Below are 20,155 nucleotides of genomic sequence, written 5' to 3' on the forward strand. Positions count from 1 at the left end.
GGCCAGAGGCTCTGCTTCTACCCATTTGGTGAAATAATCGATGGTGACAACGACGAACTCACGGCCTCCCGAGGCCGGCGGGAAGGGGCCCAGAATATCCATTCCCCATACTGCGAAAGGAAGAGGACTGATGATCGGGGCCATCGGAACGGGGGGCTGGTGGATGGCCGGAGAGAACTTCTGGCACTTCTCACACTTTTTCACAAGGCTCAGAGCGTCCTTCCTCAATGTAGGCCAGTACAGACCTCTCAGGAGGACTTTAATGGCGAGGGCCTTGCCCCCGAGGTGCTCTCCGCAGATTCCTTCATGGGTTTCCTGCAGGGCTAACAAGGCATCACTGGGGCGGAGACACTTTAGATACGGGAGGGTATACGACCTCTTGTACAGAGTCTCGCCATCCAGTGAAAACCTTGCTGCCCGCTGCATGACCTTACGGGCCTCCTTTCTCTCTCCCGGGAGCTCTCCGCTGCGCAGATACCTGATTATCTCATCCATCCAGCACGGCTCATCGTCAATCTGCATCACTACGGCGGACTGGCCATCGATACTGGACCTCTTCAGAAACTCCATGCGAATTTCTCTGAGGGCGGTGTAACCTGATGCTGCAAGCTTTGATAGCACATCCGCCTTTACATTCTCTGTTCGGGGGACTCTGACGACCTCGAAGCTCTTGAACTTGTCAGCCAGACTGCGAACCCTTCCCAAGTACTTGATCATCCGCTCTTCACGGGCTTCATATACCCCCTGGATCTGACAGACGACCAGCTGTGAATCGCAGTACGCCTTCAACCTCTGAGCACGGGTCTGCACAGCGAGATTCATCCCAGCTATGAGCGCTTCGTATTCTGCTTCATTGTTGGACGCACGGAAACCAAACCTCAGGGCATAATTCAGGACGAAGTCCTCTGTTCCAGTGAGAACTAGTCCTGCACCACACCCTGTCTTGTTCGATGACCCGTCCACATACACTTCCCAGAGCGGCTCTCCCAAATCTGGATGCGCGATGACGGACTCAGTCCCGGGGGGCGGTGATGCTCTGGAAACTATTCGCGGCTCCGGTACAGCCAGCTCTGCTTCTGGAGAAGGAACTGCTACCAGCCCGGGGTCTGGGTCCGGAACTGTGCATTCAGCTATGAAGTCTGCGAGAATCTGAGCTTTGATCGCCGGCCTGGGCAGATACTTGATATCAAACTCGCTGAGCTCCACGGCCCACTTGACAAGTCGGCCTGAAGTGTCTGGCCGGTGGAGGATCTGTCTGAGGGGCTGCCCTGTCAAGACCCTGATCGTGTGCGCCTGGAAGTACGGCCTTAGCTTCCTGGCCGCCATAATGAGGGCGTACACGAGCTTCTCTACTCGCTGATATCTGGTCTCTGCATCGTGGAGGACCTTGCTGACATAGTAGATCGGCTTTTGCTGGTTAGACTCTTCTCTGATCAGTACTGCTGCAACTGCCAAGGGTCCCGCTGAGAGATACAGAATCAGCTCTTCTCCTGGCTCCGGCATGGACAACAAAGGGGGAGAGGATAAGTACTGCTTCAGCTCCTCGAACACTGCTTGACATTCCGGAGTCCAGGGCGCGGTTTTTATACCTTTGACCGCGTTGAAGAACGGGAGGCATCTTTCGGCGGATTTAGAAATAAACCGCCCCAGGGCTGCCACCAGCCCGGTCAGCCGCTGCACTTCTCTGATAGTATTGGGAGGAGTCAGCTCCATTACTGCCTTGATCTTCTCTGGATTCGCCTCTATTCCTCTCTGGCTTACCATGAAGCCCAGGAATTTGCCTGCCCCGACGCCAAACGTACATTTAGTCGGATTAAGCTTCATGTTGTGTTCCCTCAAGACTTGGAAGGCCTCTTTGAGGTCGGAGACGTGGTTGGAAGCACTTCTGCTCTTCACTAGCATATCATCAACGTAGACCTCCATGTTCCGACCGATCTGATTTCTGAACAGCTTGTTGACGAGCCGCTGGTAAGTGGCTCCTGCATTCTTCAGTCCAAAAGGCATCACCCGATAGCAATAGGTCCCCTGGTCAGTAACGAACGATGTCTTCGGGATGTCTGACTCGTACATTCTGATCTGATTGTATCCTGAGAAAGCATCCATGAAACTGAGCAGCTCGTGACCTGCAGTAGCGTCAATGAGCTGATCTATTTTTGGGAGTGGGTAGCTGTCCTTTGGGCAGGCCTTATTCAGGTCTGTGAAGTCTATACAGGTCCTCCACTTCCCATTGGACTTTTTTACCATTACCACATTCGCGAGCCAGTCCGGGTACTGGATCTCGCGGACGAAATCGGCCTTCAAAAGCCTCTCCACCTCTTCTCTAATGGCTCTCCGCCTCTCAGGTGCAAAGTGTCTCCGCTTCTGCTTCACGGGCTTGCAGGTCTGATCGACACCGAGCTCATGGGTGCTAATCGACGGGTCGATGCCGGGCATGTCTGAAGGAGTCCAGGCAAAGACATCTGCATTGGCTCTGAGGAACTGAGCGAGATCCTGCTGCGCGGCCTCTGGCAGGGCAGAGCCAATCTGGACAACCCTCTGTTCGTCATCGTTGTTCAATTGAATAGAGATGAGGTCCTCTGCGGGCTCGTTGACTGTGATCTGCGCTTCGTCTCTCAGATCGTACAGCTCGATTGGCAAAGACTCAGACGCATTCTTCCCTCTCAGCACCGCCGCATAGCAGCGTCTTGATTGGGGCTGATCCCCTCTGACTTCACCTACGCCTCCTGGCGTAATGAACTTCATCTTCTGATGATAAGCGGAGGGAATAGCTCGGAGGAGGTTCTGGCCAGGGCGTCCTAGAATGGCATTATAGGCTGACTTGGCCTTCACCACCAGGAAGGTCACCATGGCGAAGGACTGGCAGGACGGCTCCCCGATAAGAACTGGAAGCTCAATCTGCCCTTCAACCTTGACAACTTCTCCTGAGAACCCGAACAGATCAGAGTTGGCCGGCTTCAGACGGTCAGTTCCGATCAGCATCTGCTCGAAGGCGTGGTAGTAGAGGATGTCGGCGGAGCTCCCATTGTCGACCAGGATCTTCTTCATTTCCCAGTTCGCCACTAGCATGGTGACGACCAGGGCATCATCATGCGGGAGGATCAGGCCATCAAGATCTGCTTCTGAAAAGGATATCTCGTTTTCCGGCTTGGCCTTCTTACTGCAGGCATGGACGGCGTTGACCTGCCGGGCATAAGTCCTGCGGGCCGATGAAGAGGTCCCTCCCGCGGTCGGCCCTCCTGAAATGGTACCAATAACACCATGAGGTTGAGGTTGAGGTACCTGAGGAGGGAGAATGGCCGGGGCAGGAGCTTGGATGCGGTCGCCCAGAGGTTGGGCGTCTCGGGGGCTTCTATCTCTGGGCCTCGGGTTGTCCTGACGCTCCCTTCTGTTGTCATTATTTTTTAAGTACCTTCCGAGGTACCCTCTGCTTATCAGCTGCTCGATCTCCTCCTTGAGATGAATGCATGCATTGGTGTCATGGCCGTGACTCTTATGGAACCGGCAATACCTGGACATATCTTGCGTGCCCGCCTCCGATGTCTGCTTCTTCGGCCATCGGATGAAGTCTTCCTTCCGAATGGCTGCCAAGATTTGGGCCTTGGATGCGGTGAGCGGGGTGTAGCGCTCCCTCGGCGGGGGGCTCCTCTCCTTTCGGGGCCGGGGGGAGCTCCTTTCCTTCCGGGGCGGGCTGCTCTCCTTCCTCTGAGGTCTATCGTCCCTACGTTGCTTGGCAGGGTTCTTCTCCTCTGGTCTTCTCTTGCTGACGGAATCCAGGGCGGCGAGAGTTTCCTCGACGTAAATGTACTCTTCCGCCCCGGTCATCAGATCTGCCAGGGACTGCGGATTGCGCCGGGCAACTGCTCTTCTGAAGTCAGTGGACCGGGCTCCGGCCAGAAGAGCATTCGTTGCCGCGGAGGGATCCAGGTTGGGTACCTGCAGGGCCTCCCTGTTGAACCGGCCAACGAACGCTTTTAAGGCCTCACCGTCTTCCTGTCTCAGGGCCATCAGTGAAGCTGTTGTCTTTCGAGGTCTTCTACTGCTCATGAAATGTCGGGCCAGGTCATCCCCGAAGTCGTCGAAAATGTCCACAGACTTGGGCTTCAGCCGCGAGTACCAGTCTCTCGCGGCTCCAGTTAATGTGGTGGGGAGTGCCCTGCAAAGGAACCCGTCCGACGCCCCGTGGAGAAGCATCGTGGTTCTGAAAGTCTGCAGATGATCCACGGGGTCGGTGGTCCCATCGTATTGCGGGATCTGCGGCATCTTGAAGCCCATGGGGACTGCCGCACCGAGTACTCTGTCTGTGAAAGGAGGATTGCTACTGAAGATCCTCGAAGCAGGGCGGCCATGATCTCTGGCCAGCTCTTCGATTCTATTATCGATCTTCTGGATCCTCAGTAACATTGGATCATCCCTCTGCTCGGCCAGACGGGCAGGTCTGCTCCTTATGGCTGATGGGCTCATTGCAGAACCGGACTGGCTGAGCGGACTCCTTCGCCGGTGCCGCGATCCCTCTCCGTGCATGGGGTCTCTCTTGCTGCCACGCTTCTGCACGGAGGGAGATCGTGACCGGTGATGCTGACGAGGCTCGGGGCGCACGTTCCTGTCCCGCGAGCGATGGTCTCTTCTTGTGGAGTGACGAGTCTGGTCCCGGGGTGGAGACGCGCGTTCTCTGCGGGAGCTCTCTCCCCTCTGAACGGGTCGAGAAACCTCGACTGGGTGTTGCTGGAGTGCGGGGGCCGCGTTCCTGAACTGCGCAACTACAGCAGTCATTTCTTGAAAAAGGGCTCGCATCTCCCTCGGGGTCGGGGTAGGGTCTGAGCGGTCCGAGTGAGGCGAAGTCCGCTCCACGGCCGCCCCGACCTCTACCTGCGAGGCCAGTCGCTCACTTCGTCCTTCGCGGGGGGCCGTAGCCCGGGTAGCCCGAGAAGTCGGAGGTGCTCGCTTGCCGGTCTGTCCTACCATTGTTTCTTGAGTAAGATGTCGAACAGCTTTTTGTTGCGGCCGTCCCACGGATGGCGCCAAATCTGTTAGGCCTAAAATCGGTAACAGGTTATGGTAGGGCTGGATGGTCCGAGCTAACAAGTCACGACTGAAGGGCTGGTTGAGTCCTGCGCTGCACAAGGGTACAGACAAGAAAGAAAAGGGTCAGAGGACCAACCCGGAGTGATACTCCGGACGGGCGCTTCGACACTCAAGTCAGTATGAGCAGGAGTGCAGAGCAATGTCAGAGCAAAAGCTTAGAGTTTTGATTCTCATATTTCAGGACCCTCACCTTAGTACAAGTGAAGGCTATTTATAGTGATTCTGAGCCACCTGTCTAGGACAGGTGGTAGTTATGAGCCACCTGTCCAAGACAGGTGGTGGGCTCTGTATGGACCAGGTCTCATACCTAAGGAGGGCAGGTGGAAGTCCCTGATTGGTCCAGGTGTCACACCTAGTGGGGACAGGTGTTGGCCTTCCAACGGTCCTTGTGAGGGCCACGTGCCAGCAGCCAATTGGATGCTGAGTTCGGACCCATCAGTGCTGAGTCCGGATTCCCTCAGTGCTGAGTCCGGACCCCATCAGTACGTAAATTGTTGTTTGGAGTTCCACTAAGTGAAATCAAGCTATTGATTTTTTTTCAGGGTTAGGTTGACGATGAGAGAGAGACCACATTTGATCCGGTTATGAAAGCTTATGCATAGGTATTAAAAATTTTACTGCCCCATAAATTGTACGAGGGGCCTTTGTTATAGGGGATTTGCTAAGGTCCATCGCAAAAGGCATTTCGCTGCTGGTCTGCCGCATTTCAACGGTCCGGTAATCTTAAGTAGCGGCCTAAAATCCAAATATTATAAGTTTGAGCACCTGGATTTCAGAAATAGACTTCATTCTCTAATCGAGGACGTGGTTCTTGTGACATGTTTTTATTCAAAACCCATCCAGAGGTTTTTAAGGTCAAACAGTAGAACCACCTTCTTCGAAGGAGACTGATGCCCTTATCAAGGACAAGGAACATTCATTTTGTTTTCTATTAACCCAGCAGAAGAGATGATATACACTTAACCATCCAGGAAATGCCATCTGCGATGGTCCCCAGCAAATCCCAACTTAAAAAGCTATTTCTGAGCTGTTCATTTTGTTTTCTAGTAGCACGCATTTCCGTGTGGTATGAGCTGTGTGTAGCTTTTAATTAAATAAACGCGCATCACAGTTGGCCATCTACTAACTCACCACCTCGCTTTTCGTCTCCTTCTAAACACCTTCCTTTACACTCTATTTTCCCCTTCGCACCACCTATATATATGACCCATCTCCCTCTCACAATCCCATCACCTCCCTCTTCTTCATACCCCAAAAGCAAACCAAAACAGATAGTTTCTTTATCAATTCCTTCATTTTCCCAACTGATCTTCAATCGATCAAGCAATGGCATTCCTACAACTCTTATTGGTCCTCTTCTCTCTCTTCCATTCATCAATGGCTGCCAGAAAACTCACCTCCTTGGTGCAAGATCAGCCTCTCCTCATGGAATACCACGACGGTCCTCTTCTAACTGGCCCAATCTCTCTCAATCTCATCTGGTACGGCAAATTTAGCCCTTCCCAACGAGCAATCGTATCCGATTTTCTCACCTCTCTCCCCTCCAAAACTACACAAAGCCCATCAGTCTCAACCTGGTGGAAAACTACCCAAAATTACTACACCCACTCCAAAACCAAGACCCAATCTCCAGTTTTCACCTTTGGCAAACAGATCCTAGATGAGAACTACTCTCTTGGGAAATCCCTCACAACCCAGCAATTGAAACTCCTAGCAGCCAAAGGAGAACAGAAGAATGCCATCAACATTGTTCTCACGTCAGCTGACGTGGTGGTCGATGGGTTCTGCATGAGCCGGTGCGGGACCCACGGCTCTTCCAAGAGTGCTGGCTCACACAAGCGAGGCAAGTTCGCTTACATCTGGGTTGGCAACTCGGAGACTCAGTGCCCAGGTCAATGCGCGTGGCCCTTCCACCAGCCCATCTACGGCCCCCAAACAGCCCCACTGGTCGCACCCAACAACGACGTGGGCTTGGACGGCATGGTCATAAACATAGCGAGCCTAATGGCTGCAACCGTGACAAACCCCTTCGGGAACGGCTACTTCCAAGGTCCCGCAGATGCGCCTCTCGAAGCAGTCTCGGCTTGTCCGGGGGTATACGGAAAGGAGGCTTATCCTGGTTATGCAGGGCAGCTTTTGGTGGACCCCAGCACGGGTGCCAGCTATAATGCGCAGGGGGTAAACGGTAGGAAGTACCTGCTTCCTGCCATGTTTGATCCATCCACTTCTTCCTGTTCGACTCTGGTTTGAAGTTAAATTGATGCCATTCATGTACGAATCTAATGTGTATAATAGCTTAATGATGGAGAATCGAGATACTGTAATTCTTTCATTTTATTTATATATTTTTCCCAAGACTTATTTTTGAATATTTTTCGCTTTGAAATCTGAGTCTACATTTGAATTGCCAAACTCACTAAAACAGAGAAATTCGATACAGAGAAAATTCACTTCCTCAATTAGGAAATCGGGTTGATCAAATAAAATTTGGGCAAACCACACTCTCTAACGAAGAACTGGGCTTTTCCTCTGTGCTGCTTCCATTTGTAAATAAACCTTCAACCTCAGCAAAATTCTACTTGCTGATCATAAATGGCACATTGGTGATGGTAGCAAGTTGAAAATCTAAGCAAACTCTTGGTTTGAAGACAGCCCCAATCAGGAAATCTTTCTTAATTTGCAGCTAAACAACAGTAAGCTAATTAACTCAACTATAAACCCACCCGCAAGGACTTGGTCTATTCAATCATCCCTTCTATCATAGCAGGATATCCTATTGGTTTTAGCATGGATCTAAGCTAGGCCCCAAATCCAACTCTTTTTGCAGAACTGGTGGCTATTTACCAAGTTATATCCCTCTACAATCCCAAATTTCAGGTCACTATCTTTGAATTAAAATATCTCCATGCTCGCAGTCAATCTGTGGGTAAAGGATCTGTGCTGCCTTTGCCCTGACCCTTTGGTACGGTTATTAACTTATTAAATCTCATATAACCTACTTTATGCACTTCTCCAACCTTCAAAGACAGTAATTGCGTGGCTGATGGGATGGCTTCATATGGAAAGAGTTTAGGCTCTTTGCTTATCTCTACTAATCCCCTGAGATTTTACTGATATGATAACAGAGTACAAACAGGGAGGCATACCACCTTACCTCTAGATCTATAAAATTAATACAAAAAATCTACCTGCTACAAATACTTGGAATGCTTAGAGAGTCACAAAAGTATACGGGGGGTGGGGGGGGGGGGGGAGAACATACCACCTTACCATGGGAAATAAAGAACCAACAAATGCACAAAAATCTTACCCACTACGAATGTTAAGGATTCTTAAGAAATTACATCTCATAGCACCTTTAGCCTAAGAAATTACATCTCACACCCTGCTACAAATGTTGGGGATTCCGAAGAAATTACATCTCAATGCTCCTTTAGCCAATGTAGGAAGATCTCTCCAATGCCAAAAATCATTATTTTTCTTACACTTACAAGCATAGTTAGAATGGTGATCCACAACCTAGCTACCATCTCTGAACTGATATGTCATTTTAGGCTTCAAATCAAGGATAAGAGAGTGAAGCTCCTGCCGATAGTATTTAATCGACCAGGGAGGCTCTTGTTAGAAACAATCATGTCTCAAAGGCTTTACAATATGTAAGGCCGTCAAGAATGCTTCTAGCTTCTGCTTGGATATTTGTTTCAACACTATAATAATGAAAGAATGCAAAAATAATCATGTCAGCATGATTTCTAATGATCTCACCAGCTTTTCGATGGTTTAGGAAATATTTCAATGTCGCCAAGAGACGTCACCTCCCAAGAGTCGCAATCTGAAGATGGAGAGAATGAATTGGCAAGCATCTTTCCCTAAGTAGTAAGCTTTAATTAAACAACTGATTGGCTTGGAGGAACCCTCCATGCGCCTATCGCATCTCTCCCGCCATATCTCCCAGATTATAAGTGAAGGAACGACTTTCAAAGCAGAACTGAGGGTTGACTTACCTTTCCTTGATATCGCTTTAGTTAGTGGAATTTTTCTTATAATTTTTTGGTTGTGTAATGTTTAGGGATAAAAATATAATCTCTAACAATGTGTGATGATAATTTCTCAAGCAAGTAAATCCAAACTCATGAAGTCATGACGAATCCACATAAGAACAGGAGTACTGTTTAACCACTCAAAAAAAAAGAGAAAAAAAGAATGAGAGTACTGTTTGTATGAAAGTAGATACAGAAGCATGAAGAATAATATAAAAAACAAGAGAGATGAACTTACGCTTCTGGCCAAGACACGAGTCAAAACTCGCTGTCCTTTAGGAAAATATTGCCCCCACAGAGATGATCTATGGTGTAAATGGGCTTCCCAACTACCTCGAGGCTCCAACAGTATGTAGCTTGATGATGGTCTGCTCTCACATAGCACGTAAGCTCTATGAACATGCTTATATTTCCTTGACAAGAAATCAAGAAGAGGAGGTAGAAGAAAGTAGAAAATAGAAAGTACATTGCAGAGATAAAGAGGTAAGGTTTTATTTTGTATCTGTTTTGAAGAGGAAACACACTTCTTATAGAACACTAATTCCCTAATAGGCAAATATGTCACTTCACACAAAGACATGAAATTCTTCTTGTAAATCTAGGAAGAACTAATCGGTTTCCTCTTCTAGATTTGGTCGCTAAGTACCAAACATAATTCCTCATTATGGAGTTTCTTGGATCAGGTATAACTTCAATCCACACATTTCCATAGTCATAATTGGTCAGTCATAGTTGCCGGAAACTCCTTGGGCAGGTGTGAAACGCGTTTCTCACGGGTGGGAAACTCGTTTCCCCTAAAACTTGTTTCCCACGTTTCCGAAACGTTTCCGAAACATGATAAAAAAAAAAAAATTGGAGAAATATTTCCGAAATGCATGGGAAACATATGAGAGACTTATGTAAATCATGGGCGCAACGCGTGATAAACGTATGCAACACTCGTAGAAAACGCATGTGAAATGTATAGAAATATGTGTGCAACTAATGAAATCCATTTTGGAAAAAACACATCAAAAATTGTGGAATAGATATTAAAAAAGAAAACAATAGCATATATTGTAATAAAAATAAAAATAAGAAAAATTCAAATAGAAATTTGAAATTAACAAAATTTAAATCTATAAAACCACATATTTCGTGTTTTCCCTGTGTTTCATGTGTGTGTTTTCTATCATTTCTGAAACGCTTCTAATGCATTTCCTAAGACATTTCTCATACGATTTCCAATTGTTTTCTCGTTTCCCCTGTATTTTTTTCATGTGTATCCCGTTTCCGTTTCACGTTTCGCTTCCCGAATTTGTTTCCCACCCTGGTAACTACAGCTCAGACAGCCTAGATTTTCACTTTAGTTATACCTAAAAAATTGTCTTGAATTTTTTATTTAAAAAGACAATTGATTTAAGTGATCTTCAACACGCCAGAATGAAAAGAGAAAATGAATTTCTGGATTTTGTTAGTTGGAATGTGCAGAAGAATAATATCAATGAGCACAAGCTTCAAATCTCCATATGGAGTCGGGAATGTTTAACACTTTCACTCTAATCCATCCACGCTACAATATCAATTTCTCTGGCAATTCCATTATTTTCACCATTATCCTGCCACTAAGGGGTGGCCTTCTCGCCAGAATTTCCCTATCCTGACCTCACATGATCCTGACCAATGGATGCATAAATAAAAAAAGGTACTTCTACAGTGCCCAATTGAGACACATTGCGCATAGTCTATTAGACACAAAGTTTCATATATAAATTGCCAATAAAAAACTTCGCTGAAAAATCACAATAAAAATCCGTATGTGGGTAACAAATGACCTTATATCTACCATAACAGGATTCTGCAAATGAGACAGGGCATCTAACGGTTTATCCAAATATCATATCATGGCCAAAAGTAACTACAGAAAACGAATCATAGATTCATGATTTGGCAGGTGCTGTTAAAAGAAATCCTTTTTTTTATAACAGAGTTGGACTTGCAGAGAGGTGCCTCCCGTCAACAGTGATTGCATACATATTATATTGTATTCACGATGCGTAACACAGCCACTTAGAGAGACTAATCTTTCCTGAGCATCAGACTAATAGGCTGAGCCATACAAACTATAAATTCAATTAATTCAGATGTTAGGATCACAGGAATCTAGTGACAATTCCTCATATGATTGACACAGAATACAAAGGTCCTGTTTGTTTTAGATTATGACAGCCGATTGTGGAGTCCCCAACCAATTATTGGACTGAAATTTGCACTAAATTTGAGTCCAATAATCGGTTGGGGACTCCACAATCGGCTGTCATAATCTAAAACAGAAAGGCCCTACAGACTTGTTATGGCACAAATGAAAAAGATCATAGCAGCTGATTTTACTACAGAAACAGATAGAGTACCCACAGAATGATGAAGTGAATACCAGAATCTAGCTTTCCAATATCAGTTTATCATTTATCTGATGCTATGAATAACTTTCAAGAATTTAAAGATAGGGAAAAGAAGAGAAGGAAAATAGAAGTTTTCTGGAAGACAAGCCGAAGATGTCACCCATTTTGAGTCAGTAAAAGAATGAAAAACGAGTCCCTCAAAGAAGCGATAATCATTTACCCTGCATGGACATGTGCGATTATAACTAACAAGTAATTCAGACTCTCTCTCGGACATAAAAGGAATGATGTACATAACTAAGGTTTTCCTCCTCCAGTTGAGTTCTACCAAATACCACTTACGCATCAAAAGAATATAAAAGAATGGTACTACTGGAAGAGGAGTTTTATATTGGTTTGAAATGGAAGATATTATTGAATAGCCAGTTATGGAGAAACATAACCTGCATGTGCAAGAGAAAATGAAGGTTGAGAATAATCATAATCCCAATTCTTCTAAATACTAAGGACTGTAAGACACCACATCCTTTCCATATTTCTTCTTGTTTACATCTGTCTTAAATGCAAGTTTGGTGCAACATTGACAGTGAAGAAAAAGAAAATAAAAACTAGCAGCTTACTGGGTTTTAGGGCTTTCTTAGGGAGACTGGGAGATTCACTTGCTCAAAAAATCATGTTAAATAAAGTATAAACAAACTAAGACACCAAGTACAAAGGCTTCTAACTAAAACTTGGACAAGCTTAAAAGTCTTCTGTTTTGATGGATGAATCCGGTTCACAGTATTTGCTTAGGCCCCGTTTGTTTTGGATTGAGTCCAAAATTGGATACTGGACTCAAAATTGCATTTGATTTTGAGTCTAATAATCAGATTCAGACTCAAAATTAATTCTCAAACCCAAAGCGAACAGGGCCTTAGAGATGAAACACATTGTGTGATTTCCAAATTCAAACCATTCTGCTCTTGCTCGGTGTTCCTCCTACCAAAACAAAGTTGTCAGAGAAACAGAAGACATGACCAACCCAATCATCTGAACTCAAGGCACCAAGTTCTACATCCATGTGTTAGACATGCCAATGCTGGTTTATTATCTTCACAGTTCTGAAAAAGCATGTGAGGTGTATGTGAAGAAAATTCCATGGTCATTATCCCATCTATGAATGAAAACCTTTATGAAGTGAAAAGTGGAAAGAGCCACAGCAGATTGCATTGGGTGTCGATGACTACCTATACAAGCATAACCCATACTAGAATTTTACACCAAACCAGTGAAGAAAAAGGAAATTTCCAACGCATATGAACACCATAGGTGATCTACTCCATTAGTCAAGGCATCATACACTATTCAGTAAATCAAGACATTGCATCCAATCCAATATCCAGAAAAGTAAAGTGAAGAAACCTCCCCATATCACACAAAATCTCACAAATTACGCCATTAATTCAATCCAAAAACCAATATTCAAAGAAAACAATGAAATCTCTATACTTGAATGTAAGAATCAGCCACAGAATAACAGCTCAACGAGTACCTTATCTCAATGGGAAGAACCCACAAGCATTCCTCATTATCACTGATCTACAATTCTACACTAATTTTGATTCCTTCTAATTATTTCAAAACCTCCTCAACGAGTACCTTATCTCAATGGGAAGAACCCACAAGCATTCCTCATTATTACTGATCTACAATTCTACACTAATTTTGATTCCTTCTAATTATTTCAAAACCTCACCTGAATTTCTCAAATCTCCTCCTCCTTGGCCTTCTTCCAAAAAGCCTTAGCAATGGCATCCGCGATCCGCTCCTGAGATTCAAGAATCATCTCCATCCTCTTCATCTCCATCTCCATCCGAACCCTCTCCACCTCCCTCATTATCTCCATCTTCATATTCTCAATCCGAACAAACCCTTCCCCAAATTCTCTAACCACCGACGCCAGATCCGTCAAAGACGCATCAAAATCCTTACATTCCTCCTCCTCCTCCTCCTGCCGATCAAAAAAACTCCTTTTCCGAAACCTAGGGTTTCTAGAAAACCTAGGGAACGAATTCTCAATAACAGGAGGCCTATTTAAAATATGACTAATACTCCTCGTGTTATTCTGATTTTCATTCAGATCCTCTTCATCATCAGAGGTTGTAGTATCTGATTCACGAGTTGATAAAGGCCTTTCCATGAGGTCCATGTGTTCGAAGAAAGGCCAAGGAGAGACCGATTTGGAAGAAGAAGAAGGGCGTTGTTTTTCGGCACGGTAACGCTTTCGAAGCTTCTCGATTTTGTGGCGGCACTGAGTAGCGGTTTTTGAAGGAGAGTCGAAGCCACATCGAGATGCGACTGAGGTTGAAACCTCCTCCCATTGGCTAGCTTTGAGTTGTCCACGGTTTAGAGAATACCATTTTTCTTGATAGGTTTGGATTAAGTGGATGGTTTCGAGGTGCGACCATGGGGCTGGGGGTTGTGGCTTTTTGGGCGGGGATGGGTTGAAATTTTGTGAGGAAGAAGCTGCAGCTGACATGGTGAGGTTTGCTAGAAGGATTTTCTAGGGTTTGGAGTGGTGGTGGTGGTGGTGTGGTCACTGTTATGTTGGTGGCGCGGGTGGTCGTGGTGGTGGAAAGGTTTGGGGGTTGACTAGAAGGTTGACCGGTTTAGATAAGACGAGGTGGGTGTGAACGGTGTTAGATGGAGTTACGAGTTACGATCTTGGACGTCCGTTAATGGGATTGTGTGGGGTACTCTTTTGTTTTGATCTGAGTGGGAAATGATATGTTCGCCCCCTTTTCTTGCCCTGTCCACCGCTTTAGTGTAAAAACTAAAAAGAGGTGTCGTAAACAAGGTTTTAAAATTTTGATTTCGGTGACCGTTTCGGCCCTCACCGAAACCGGAATTTCGGCCGAAATTACTGAAGATTTAAATTTCGGAAAAAAGAATTCTATATGATCAAAAATTTTGATATTTTTGGGTTGAATTTCTAAAAATTTCGGCCGAAATCAGGTACCGTTTTGGGTTTAGGCAATTTCGGTTTCTGTGTTGACTGAGATCCGAAATTTCGGATTTCGGTCGAAATGTAAAACCTTGATCGTAAACATGGTTTTAAATTTCGACCGAATTTCGGTGGAGACCGACACCGAAATGTCACTTTTCCGAAACAGTACATTATTTCGTCCGAAATTTAGGAATTTCGGTCAAAATTTCGTTTTTTCCGAAATTTCACACAAAATATCAATTTTTTTTTTTTAATATTATACTGAAATTTCGGTAATTTCGGGCCGAAATTTATTATTGAATAAAATAGTCTTTTCGTTCTAGTACTGGATTTCGACCGAAATTGCGAAATTTCGAGGTCCGAAATGGGTACCAAAACCAAAATTTTAAACCATGGTAAAAAACACACTAGAGGAGGTGGAAAGGTTGAGCTTCAGTGCTTCACTTGTCCTAAACCAAATTTTGATATTTTTGGGTTGAATTTCTAAAAATTTCGGCCGAAATCAGGTACCGTTTTGGGTTTAGGACAAGTGAAGCTAAACCGTGGTAAAAAACACACTATCCATAGAATTTATTAGGTCTTGTTTTGGGTTGGGACAAGTGAAGCTAAACCGTTGATTTTTTGTAGACATTAATTCTATGGATAGGATGTCGTTTTGGCATGAGACCACGACCATAAAAATCACCTCAAGATAGTCTACCGGATCAAAAGGTCCCGATTTTACGTGCACATCCTCATGTGGGACCCAATATTGATAGATAGAATGTGTTTGCATGTGTAATCGGACTCTCGTGTTCTTTTAGCAAGTGAAAATTGAGAATGGTACGATCAGTCTTTTTTTTGTTTGTTTGTTTTTGCAGGGGCCGGGGTTTAGTCGTCCAGGATTTCAAATCTCCTGGAACAAGCCCTATATATCCATCTTTTTTTACCACCGAGTATCACAATCAAGTGGTTAGAATCATTCGATCAGAGCAATTTTTAAGATCCGATTGACGAACACTGAGACCTACTGGGTGAACGGCATAAAATTTTATTTGGGTGCCTTTAATACTACTGAACTTCATTTTTTTTTTTATAGATAATGGTGCTAACATGTAGAACTTGGGCCTACCTTGGGATCGGGCGGGCCAAACTTGGGCACGTTTTTTTAGCAAATGATCAGCGAACAGGGCCAACCCAATGTAGAACCAACAAAGAGGAAGTAGAAAGAATTGTTTAGAATACTCTTTGATGGGGTCCAAAATATGCAACCAATCGGCTGTTGACACGTGACCCTCACAGGGACCACTGCAAAGCCCACACCTGTCCCCTGCTAGGTATGCTGCCTGGACCAATCAGGGACTTCCACCTGCCCTTACTAGGCATGAAACCTGGTCCAGTCAGGTGTTACCACCTGTCCTGGACAGGTGGCTCAGAATCGCTATAAATAGCCTTCACTTGTGCTAAGGTGAGGGTTCTAAGATCTGAAATCCAAAATCCTAAGCTCCTCAGTTCGGAATTGCTCTGCACTCCTGCTCATACTTACTTAAGTATCGAAGCGTCCGTCCGGAGCACCACTCCGGGCTGGTCTTCTGACCCTTTGTCTTCTTGTCAGGCCCTAACAGCGCAGGACTCCATCAGCCCTTCAGGCCCAGATCAGCCCTTCAGGTCCAGATCAGCCCTTCAGGCCCAGATGAGTCCTTCAGGCCCAGATCAGCCCTTCAGGTCCAGATCAGCCCTTCAGGCCCAGATGAGTCCTTCAGGTCCATATGAGCCCTTCAGGTCTAGATCAGCCCTTCAGGTCCAGATGAGTTCTTCAGGTCCAGATCAGCCCTTCAGGCCCAGATGAGCCCTTCAGGTCCAGATCAGCCCTTCAGGCCCAGATGAGTCCTTCAGGTCCAGATGAGCCCTTCAGGTCCAGATGAGTCATTCAGGCCCAGATCAGTCCTTCAGGCCCAGATCAGCCCTTCAGGCCCAGATGAGTCCTTCAGGCCCAGATCAGCCCTTCAGGTCCAGATCAGTCCTTCAGGCCCAGATCAGCCCTTCAGGTCCAGATCAGTCCTTCAGGCCCAGATCAGCCGTCCTTCGGCCCAGATCAGTCCTTAAGGTCCAGATCAGCCCTTCAGGTCCAGATCAGCCTTTCCGGCCCTACCATAACCTGTTACCAATTTTAGACCTAACAGATTTGGCGCCATCCGTGGGACCCCGCAACAAAAAGCTGTTCGAAATCTCACTCAGACAAAAATGGTAGGACGGATTGAAGCGCAGACTCAGCGGTGGTGCACTCCGGCTCATCCTAGTGGCTCGGAGATCAGTTCCAGTCGAGGACGCCAGTAGTGTGGCCCACTCCGGCTCATCCTAGTGGCTTGGAGATCAGTTCCAGCCGAGGACGCCAGCAGTGAATACCACCTTCGAAGACTCTAAGTGTTTGCATACTTAGCTCTCAGCTCGGTGCTTGCAGACTTAGAAGCCCCGCAGTGGTGCACTGCGGCTCATCCTGTTGGCTTGGAAATCAGTTCCAGCCGAGAACGCAGCAGTGAATACCACCTTCGAAGACTCTAAGTATTTGTATACTTAGCTCACAGCTAGGTGGTTGCAGACTTAGAAGCCCAGCAGTGGCTCACTCCGGCTCATCCTGGTGGCTTGGAGATCAGTTCCAGCCGAGGACGCCGGCAGTGAAGACCACCTTGAAGCAGCAGTGGCTCACTCCGGCTCATCCTGGTGGCTTGGAGATCAGTTCCAGCCGAGGACGCCAGCAGTGAAGACCACCTTGAAGCAGCAGTGGCTCACTCCGGCTCATCCTGGTGGCTTGGAGATCAGTTCCAGCCAAGGACGCCAGCAGTGCCCACTCCGGCTCATCCCGGTGGCTTGGAGATCAGTTCCAGCCGAGGACGCCAGCAGTGGAGATTACCTCAGGCCGACCAGAAAATGAGGTCATCTCAGGCGGACCAGAAAATCTGGTCATCTGAAGAAGACAAAAGACCTGTCCGGCTGTCCGGACAGGATATGGCGCATTCGCTAGACGACAAAAGCGCTAAAAGACAAAAGACCTGTCCGGCTGGCCGCACAGGATATGGCGCAATCGCTAGACGACAAAAGCGCTAGAAGACAAAAGACCTGCCCGGCCGAGCCGCCCAGAAGGCTTAGCCGGACAGGATATGACGCGTTCGCTGAAGAAGACAAAATTCTGCCCGGCCGAGCCGCCAAGAAGGGCTCGGGCCGACCAGAAAATTAGGTCATCTCAGGGCGACCAGAAAATCTGGTCATCTGAAGAAGACGCCAAAAGTCTGCCCGGCCGAGCCGCCCAGAAGGGCTCGGGCCGACCAGAAAATTAGGTCATCTCAGGCCGACCAGAAAATCTGGTCATCTGAAGAAGACAAAAAGCCTGTCCGGCTGTCCGGACAGGATATGGCGCATTCGCTAGACGACAAAAGCGCTAGAAGACAAAAGACCTGTCCGGCTGTTCGGACAGGATATGGCGCATTCGCTAGACGACAAAAGCGCTAAAAGACAAAAGACCTGTCCGGCTGTCCGGACAGGATATGGCGCATTCGCTAGAAGACAAAAGACCTGCCCGGCCGAGCTGCCCAGAAGGCTTAACCGGACAGGATATGACGCGTTCGCTGAAGAAGACAAAATTCTGCCCGGCCGAGCCGCCCAGAAGGGCTCGGGCCGACCAGAAAATGAGGTCATCTCAGGCCGACCAGAAAATCTGGTCATCTGAAGAAGACGCCAAAAGTCTGCCCGGCCGAGCCGCCCAGAAGGGCTCGGGCCGACCAGAAAATTAGGTCATCTCAGGCCGACCAGAAAATCTGGTCATCTGAAGAAGACAAAAAGCCTGTCCGGCTGTCCGGACAGGATATGGCGCATTCGCTAGACGACAAAAGCGCTAGAAGACAAAAGACCTGTCCGGCTGTCCGGACAGGATATGGCGCATTCGCTAGACGACAAAAGCTCTAAAAGACAAAAGACCTGTCCGGCTGTCCGGACAGGATATGGCGCATTCGCTAGAAGACAAAAGACCTGCCCGGCCGAGCCGCCCAGAAGGCTTAGCCGGACAGGATATGACGCGTTCGCTGAAGAAGACAAAATTCTGCTCGGCCGAGCCGCCCAGAAGGGCTCGGGCCGACCAGAAAATTAGGTCATCTCAGGCCGACCAGAAAATCTGGTCATCTGAAGAAGACGCCAAAAGTCTGCCCGGCCGAGCCACCCAGAAGGGCTCGGGCCGACCAGAAAATGAGGTCATCTCAGGCCGACCAGAAAATCTGGTCATCTGAAGAAGACAAAAAGTCTGCCCGGCCGAGCCGCCCAGAAGGGCTCGAGCCGACCAGAAGGATTCGACGGACAGACCTCCAGTGCAGATTCTGCCCGGCCGAGCCGCCCAGAAGGCGTAGACGGACAAACCTCCAGCGCAATTTCTGCCCTTTCAGGCCGCCCAGAAGGGCTTGGCCGGCCAGACTTCTGTTCCAAAATTTGGCCGTACTGGATAGCTCAGAGGCTCCTATCCGGTCGTGCTCCTTCAGGCCAAACTTCAAGGCCAGACCAGAGCGCCCGGAGGCCCCCTGTCCGGCCGCAGTTTCTTCAGGCCCAGTCTGAGGCCGGCCTGAGCTGCCCAGAGGCCTTAAGGCCGGCCAGATGCTGTTTTTAACCCTCTCTTTGCTTCTCCCAGCCACTCTCATGGCTCGAAGAACCAGGGGGCAACTGATGGGGTCCAAAATATGCAACCAATCGGCTGTTGACACGTGACCCTCACAGGGACCACTGCAAAGCCCACACCTGTCCCCTGCTAGGTATGCTGCCTGGACCAATCAGGGACTTCCACCTGCCCTTACTAGGCATGAAACCTGCTCCAGTCAGGTGTTACCACCTGTCCTGGACAGGTGGCTCAGAATCGCTATAAATAGCCTTCACTTGTGCTAAGGTGAGGGTTCTAAGATCTGAAATCCAAAATCCTAAGCTCCTCAGTTCGGAATTGCTCTGCACTCCTGCTCATACTTACTTAAGTGTCGAAGCGCCCGTCCGGAGCACCACTCCGGGCTGGTCTTCTGACCCTTTGTCTTCTTGTCAGGCCCTAACAGCGCAGGACTCCATCAGCCCTTCAGGCCCAGATCAGCCCTTCAGGTCCAGATCAGCCCTTCAGGCCCAGATGAGTCCTTCAGGCCCAGATCAGCCCTTCAGGTCCAGATGAGTCCTTCAGGTCCAGATCAGCCCTTCAGGCCCAGATGAGTCCTTCAGGTCCAGATGAGCCCTTCAGGTCCAGATCAGCCCTTCAGGTCCAGATGAGTCCTTCAGGCCCAGATCAGCCCTTCAGGCCCAGATGAGTCCTTCAGGTCCAGATGAGCCCTTCAGGTCCAGATCAGCCCTTCAGGCCCAGATCAGCCCTTCAGGCCCAGATGAGTCCTTCAGGTCAGATGAGCCCTTCAGGTCCAGATCAGCCCTTCAGGCCCAGATGAGTCCTTCAGGCCCAGATCAGTCCTTCAGGCCCAGATCAGTCCTTCAGGCCCAGATCAGCCCTTCAGGCCCAGATGAGTCCTTCAGGCCCAGATCAGCCCTTCAGGTCCAGATCAGTCCTTCAGGCCCAGATCAGCCCTTCAGGTCCAGATGAGTCCTTCAGGTCCAGATGAGTCCTTCAGGTCCAGATCAGCCTTTCAGGCACAGATCAGTCCTTCAGGCCCAGATGAGCCCTT

The 20,155-nt window shown here is 47.8% G+C and overlaps 2 protein-coding genes across 5 annotated transcripts; one reads left to right on the plus strand and one right to left on the minus strand.

The window, feature by feature from the left end:
- Window positions 1-6,295: 6,295 nt before the first annotated feature.
- Window positions 6,296-7,451, plus strand: LOC143849011 (protein PHOSPHATE-INDUCED 1-like). Its single transcript, XM_077358061.1, has one exon. The coding sequence runs from the start codon at window positions 6,409-6,411 to the stop codon at window positions 7,330-7,332; it is 924 nt and encodes a 307-aa protein (XP_077214176.1). The 5' UTR covers window positions 6,296-6,408; the 3' UTR covers window positions 7,333-7,451.
- A 943-nt stretch (window positions 7,452-8,394) lies between these two features.
- Window positions 8,395-14,170, minus strand: LOC143848776 (trihelix transcription factor ENAP1-like). 4 transcript variants are annotated; one of them, XR_013235470.1, is made up of 3 exons: window positions 13,239-14,170; window positions 11,877-11,946; window positions 11,422-11,724 (listed from the first exon to the last, which is right to left on the minus strand). XR_013235470.1 is itself a non-coding variant. In XM_077357827.1 (2 exons), the coding sequence occupies exon 1, from the start codon at window positions 14,019-14,021 to the stop codon at window positions 13,248-13,250; it is 774 nt and encodes a 257-aa protein (XP_077213942.1). In that variant the 5' UTR covers window positions 14,022-14,170; the 3' UTR covers window positions 8,395-8,914; window positions 13,239-13,247. The 4 variants fall into 4 exon arrangements, 3 of the variants coding, with proteins under 3 accessions (XP_077213942.1, XP_077213941.1, XP_077213943.1); XM_077357827.1 differs by lacking the exons at window positions 11,422-11,724; window positions 11,877-11,946 and adding an exon at window positions 8,395-8,914; XM_077357826.1 differs by lacking the exons at window positions 11,422-11,724; window positions 11,877-11,946 and adding an exon at window positions 9,231-9,490.
- Between the last annotated feature and the right edge of the window lie 5,985 nt (window positions 14,171-20,155).

This window comes from Tasmannia lanceolata, unplaced genomic scaffold (genome assembly GCF_043159265.1).
Source record: "Tasmannia lanceolata isolate RefF3 unplaced genomic scaffold, GAP_Taslan_0.1 ptg000016l, whole genome shotgun sequence".
In the NCBI taxonomy this organism is placed as follows: domain Eukaryota; kingdom Viridiplantae; phylum Streptophyta; class Magnoliopsida; order Canellales; family Winteraceae; genus Tasmannia; species Tasmannia lanceolata.